General features: G+C 34.1%; 1 protein-coding gene across 1 annotated transcript; it reads left to right on the forward strand.

Annotated features, from left to right (window-relative positions):
• The first annotated feature begins 4,000 nt into the window (after positions 1-4,000).
• Positions 4,001-5,082, forward strand: LOC135138040 (brachyurin-like). Its single transcript, XM_064067871.1, has 5 exons — positions 4,001-4,086; positions 4,136-4,341; positions 4,393-4,640; positions 4,693-4,829; positions 4,883-5,082. The coding sequence occupies exons 1-5, from the start codon at positions 4,006-4,008 to the stop codon at positions 5,042-5,044; spliced, it is 834 nt and encodes a 277-aa protein (XP_063923941.1). The 5' UTR covers positions 4,001-4,005; the 3' UTR covers positions 5,045-5,082.
• Positions 5,083-6,131: the final 1,049 nt, after the last annotated feature.

Consider the following 6,131-nt stretch of genomic DNA (forward strand, 5'->3'; position numbering starts at 1 on the left):
CATTTCATTGGAGCAAAATGACAAGGCTTAATGTATTGTATTGTATTAGTTAATGTATTAAATAAAAATTGAAATATATGTTTGAGTTTTACTAAAAAGATTACCCATGCTTAGCTGAAAACTAATATCACAAAAGTGAAAATAGGAAAAAAAAAACTTGTTAGGATAAAGGACAAAATTAATAGAAAAGAACCTATTTTACTGTAAGCTCGCAAAATTCATCTGATGAAAACAACACCACAATACATTACAAAATATTAATAAAAATTAAGGGTAAGAATTAGAGACATAAATAAACACTTGAGGTTCAGATTTCTATTACCTAGTGCTGAGGGACGTTTTATCTCGTTAGTTAAGTGCTTTAAATATATTTTACATTGTCCGCCGGCGCCGGGGTTGCGGGGGCTTTATTTATGCCGCTGATTTTTACTTTACAGAGGTTATCATAAAACAAAAATCGTAAAATCAAATTTTATAATTTTTTTAAAGAGCTAGATTTGTTCGCTTATACTTCAAGAGCGAGGGAAGTTGTGTCCAAATAGCTTTCGACCAATCTTTCTTTGTTAGTGTTACCCACAAAAAATTTTAGTACAACGTCTTTTTCCACAGATTTTTATTACTCTAGACGACAAATACACAACCGAACTAAAGCCAGTTAATAATTTGCTTAGAAACAATCAGACGACCGATTATTTTAGGTATATTTAATAAAAAATTAGTTACAAATAACAAAAAAAAACGACCTTGAAAAACGAAGCAAATCAAATGTACTGTTTATGTCAATACTTTTACTGCGGTAACTCTGCAACACAATTGTAAGAGGAGGTGCTATGCAGTAGCAACACCAATTAACCCTTGGACGCAATGGGCTGCTGTCAAAATCCAGGTGGAGCTGATCAAAGCACCACCACAGAAGGAGGTACCACCAGTTGTAAGGGTCAAGTAAAGAGCGGCTTACCATGGGAATTGTCCTCACAAAGAATGAGAAGAGCAAAACGAAGCATGTTTGTTGGTTCTGGTCGAAGTGACGATTGGAGCGAAACGAGCTTTTTTATATTCGTCTTGAAGACGATTTTGTCAATATTAGGTGAGAATTCTTCTGTGACAGTTTAAGTGCGTAATATGTTAAAAGATTAAAATGTAATCAAAGGGGATTTGTATGTTTCGATAGGGAGGTTAGATTAAGAGCTAGATTTTCGGAATGGGTTTTGGGGAAGAGAGTTGTAAATGTCTCAAAGTTGATTTTGAATGACTAGACATATATACTGCTTTATTATTCTGATAACAGATAGCACAATTTTAATTAAGCAGATTTTAAAGCGTTGGTTTTCAATGTTGTTTAATTGGGTAACTTTGCTACTAGATTTTTGATTTTTTGCAAGTCCTTAGCCTATTTTTCCTTTATTTGTTAATTAAATTTTGCCTTTAAATCGTGAGTTCATTTCTTAATTTTTCTCGACGTGCGCCGTTTCCGTCTGTCTGTCGTCTTTGTCGATTTTTATTAGACAAATAATAATCTACGAATATACAGAACTGATTATTGTGAAATTTTATATGTATTTTAGGAATATCATGTAGATTGTAGTGGTAAAATATATGTTATTTAAATTTCATAAAACAAGAAACTGCTTTAAAAAATTGTGCTTTGTGAATCCGTCTCTATTTTATACAACCACATTTTGATAATTTTATGTTGTTAGTGTGGACAAACGCTGCACGTTATAAACGACGTAATTTTAATTTTATTATACATCAAAAGATTGTACTGTATAAGACAAAAAATTTCAAACGACAAGCTTGTGTCATTTTGAAAACCATCATTGTAAATCACCGCTATTGTCATTCTGACTAATGTTTGAAAATAAATTTGAAATGTTGGCATTTTGAATTTATTTTGTCAACAATACCAAAAGTATCGTATTTTAATAAAGTCAAAATTGTCATTCTTCGTCAAAGTGGATTGTCGTATAGATAAATTTCTTCACAGTTGAATATTTCAAAGGATCCCCAATATTCAGTTGCAAAGATAAATCCATAGAATATCCTCTAGAGTAAGAATGAATCTTCTGAATGAAACATATACCATCTAGGCACTAACTTTAACTCTACATACATATCTTAATTTTGGCTTATAGAGCTTACAAGAAAAAATAAAATTGGCAAAATCAAACTTTATAAAATGTAATATACTTAACATTTAATTTATAATTGGTTCAGGAGTGAGGGAATTTCTTTGTAATATCTTAAACCAGTGTATTAAATCCGTATCACTTGTAGAGATAACAGAGATGAAATGACGAGACATTTCCGGAATAATACCAGTAATTGACACTTATATTAAAATAGGTAAGTACTCAAAAGGTATTCCCATTGATTCTCTGTCCATGAATTATCAATTTAAGTTATTGTGCAGTAAATTATACAGATTAAAATCGCGTTTAATTTTTTTTTTTAGTTTTATCATCATCAGAAATGAGTTTCCATCAACGATACGTACTTACATACAAAAAATACCTAAAATAAAATTTCCTAAATGATAAAATTTTTAATTATATAACTATTTCAAAGTAATTTAATAACGAAGTTGAATCAGTTTAGTGTCACTTAAAAGAAATTTTTTAGGCGACTATTACAAATCTAGTCGTTCCCACTCACATCCATGAATTACTATTGGTACCGAAACATCAAAATTATTTTTTGGATTCACCTGTCACTTTTTTTTACTCCGATGTCGAAAACTTACTTTTACGTCCTTAGGACAATGATGTTTTCTACAGATCTTTATGACTAAATGAAAAATACACAACTTTGCTAAAGCCAAGTTTTCTCAAAATTATCCAATCAAATTTAATTCGTTGTAAAAGTGACTCAGTTATTTAAGGAATAAATTAAAAACAAAAATAAGAAACAACCTTGAAAAGCTAATTTGCAAATCACGTGTACCGATGTGTTTTAATCTTCTAGTTATTTTATTTATTTAATCATAAATCTTCCTCAAAAATTAATCACTGTAATATAATTGTCGAGATCTTGTGAACTTTCTTATGTCCGCAAATAAAAAACTAGGCTCCGCGTGATTAATGTTGGGCATAATTATTACACATTGTTTTAGAAATCCTGCACTTGCTTGTTTTGCGAGCAAATATTTTCGAAACCCACAATGAAATGCTTCTTTTTTAATTTCGCGCCATTTTTAGCTCCGCCTCCACGCAGTTTGCGGTTCGTGAGAAACTCTACACGATGTCACAGCCAACTCGATCGCATTAAAAAGGAAAATGAAGACGTCGTTTCAGAAGAGGAGTAGATGAAGTATCAAAGTTTTTCAGTATAAGTGAAATTTGAAACAGTAAAAATATTGGTTTCATTGCATGCTAAGTAAAAATAATAATAATCATAAGTAAAAATCTCATTCAAGACATCATTTTTTAATAGAACACGTACATGTGTACTATTTAGATGAGAATGATATTAAATGAAATGAGTGCACAAAGTCTCCAAATATGTATATACAAGTAAACATGCTTGTAATTTAAGAAAACTCACAGATGTGCATTTGATTAAATGATATGAATTTAAAAAATGCCCATATAAAACTAAAATGAACTGTAATTTAACAGATCATATTAACGTGCACCATTTGAAACTAAATGTCATCAAAGCAAAAATTGTTTCTACAAAACTAAACATAGTTTTTATTAAGACAACACATTTAAATGTACACCATTTGGATTGGAAAGATACTTATTTGTCAATTGTTTCAAAACCAGTTTTAAGACATTTACGACTCACTTTCCCAAAACTAATTCCGGAAATCTAGCTCACAATCTAACCCCCTATCATAACCCATAAAAATCCCCTTTGATTACACATTAATCTCTTAACATATAATACACTTAAACTGTCACCGAAGAATTCTCACCTAATATTGATAAAATCGTCTGCAAGACGAATATAAAAGAGTTCGTTTCGCTCCAATCGTCACTTCGACCAGAACCAACAAACAACATGCTTCGTTTTGCTCTTCTCATGCTTTGTGTGGCCGCAGCCGCCCTGGCTTTGCCAGCCGAGCTTCCTCTACTTCCAGGAGTAAGTACTTCGACTTTCCGTTCCACTTGCATTTAACATTTTTTCTTAGGCCGTGCCAGCCGCTTCCACTTCCAAGTATCTTCCATTCAGAGAGATCAGCAACGGACGTATTATCAGCGGATCTCCTGCTTCCAGAGGACAATTCCCATGGCAAGCCGGACTTTACTTGACCCTTACAACTGGTGGCACCTCCTTCTGTGGTGGTGCTTTAATCAGCTCCACCTGGATTTTGACGGCAGCCCATTGCGTCCAAGGGTTGGTTGGTGTTGCTATTACATAGCGCCTCCTCTTACAATTGTGTTGCAGAGTTACCGCAGTCACCGCCTATTTGGGCGTGACCTCTTTGAGCGACAGCTCCCGTGTTACCGCCCAAGCCAGCAGAGCCGTGGTACATCCCAGCTACTCTTCGACCACACTGGCTAACGACATCGCTCTCCTGCAACTCTCCACGTCTGTGTCTTCGTCTTCGTACATCTCGACGATCCCTCTGGCCACCAGTACTCTTGGAACCGGCGTTTCTGTCACCGTAAGCGGTTGGGGAAGAACCAGCGACAGTAAGTCGTCGGTACTTTAGTTTTTCTTTGCGGTACTAACGTCTTCTTCAAGGTTCCTCGTCCATCAGTCAAACCCTCAACTATGTTGGATTGACCACGATTTCGAACACCGTCTGCGGTCAAACTTACAGTAATATTCAATCTGGAATTGTCTGCTGCACAGGTACCACCATCCAAAGTACTTGCAATGTGAGTTTGACAGAGCTTTTTGTGGATAGGGTTTTATGTATTTTTGTTGGTAGGGTGATAGCGGCGGCCCATTGATCACTGGTTCTGGTAGTAGCGCTGTCCATGTAGGTATCGTCAGTTTTGGTCACATTGCCGGGTGCGCTAAAGGATATCCATCGGCTTACACTAGGACCGCTGCCTACAGAAGCTGGATCAGCTCGAATGCTGGAGTTTAAGGGCAGGAGAGTCAAACATTTGATTGGAGCAAAATGACAAGGCTTAATGTATTGTATTGTATTAGTTAATGTATTAAATAAAAATTTAAACTGATGTTTGAGTTTTACTAAAAAGATTACCCATGCTTACCTGAAAACTAATATCATAAAAGTGAAAATAGGAAAAAAAAAACTTGTTAGGATAAAGGACAAAATTAATAAAAAAGAACCTATTTTACTGTAAGCTCGCAAAATTCAGTTGATGAAAACAACACCACAATACATTACAAAATATTAATAAAAATTAAGGGTAAGAATTAGAGACATAAATAAACACTTGAGGTTCAGATTTCTATTACCTAGTGCTGAAGGACGTTTTATCTCGTTAGTTAAGTGCTTTAAATATATTTTACATTGTCCGTACGGCGCCGGGGTTGCGGGGGCTTTATTTATGCCGCTGATTTTGACATTACAGAGGTTATCATGAAACAAAAATCGTAAAATCAAATTTTATATATTTTTTAAACAGCTAGATTTGTTCGCTTATACTTCAAGAGCGAGGGAAGTTGTGTCGAAATAGCTTTCGACCAATCTTTCTTTGTTAGTGTTACCCACAAAAAATTTTAGCACAACGTCTTTTCCACAGATTTTTATTACTCTAAACGACAAAATACACAACCGAACTAAAGCCAGTTTTCTTCAGAATTATCCAGAAAACTCAACTTGCAACAATAATAAATTGCTTAGAAACAATCAATTGGTATATAAAAAATTAGTTACAAATAATATAAAAAAACCACCTTGAAAAACTAAGCAAATCAAATGTACTGATTATGTCAATACTTTTACTGCTTTAATCCTCCAGTTATTTTATTTATTTAATCATAAATCTTCCTCAAAAATTAATCACTATTAGTACAGAGCTTGCGAATTTTGTCATGATCCGCGAATGTTAGATGCGCAGTAGTTCTAACTCAAACGGATAAATAGGTACGCAACTAAAAACATTGCCCTCGTAGCTTCCATCGTGCGTAGTAGAAGACTTTTTGACGTCTGTCATGAAACCTTAAAAGTGTCACTTCATGCCACTGGTGTTAAAAGTGAAGCT

This window comes from Zophobas morio, unplaced genomic scaffold (genome assembly GCF_036711695.1).
Source record: "Zophobas morio isolate AGI-343-1 ecotype UQ-CSIRO unplaced genomic scaffold, CSIRO_AGI_Zmor_V1 ptg000030l, whole genome shotgun sequence".
NCBI lineage: Eukaryota > Metazoa > Arthropoda > Insecta > Coleoptera > Tenebrionidae > Zophobas > Zophobas morio.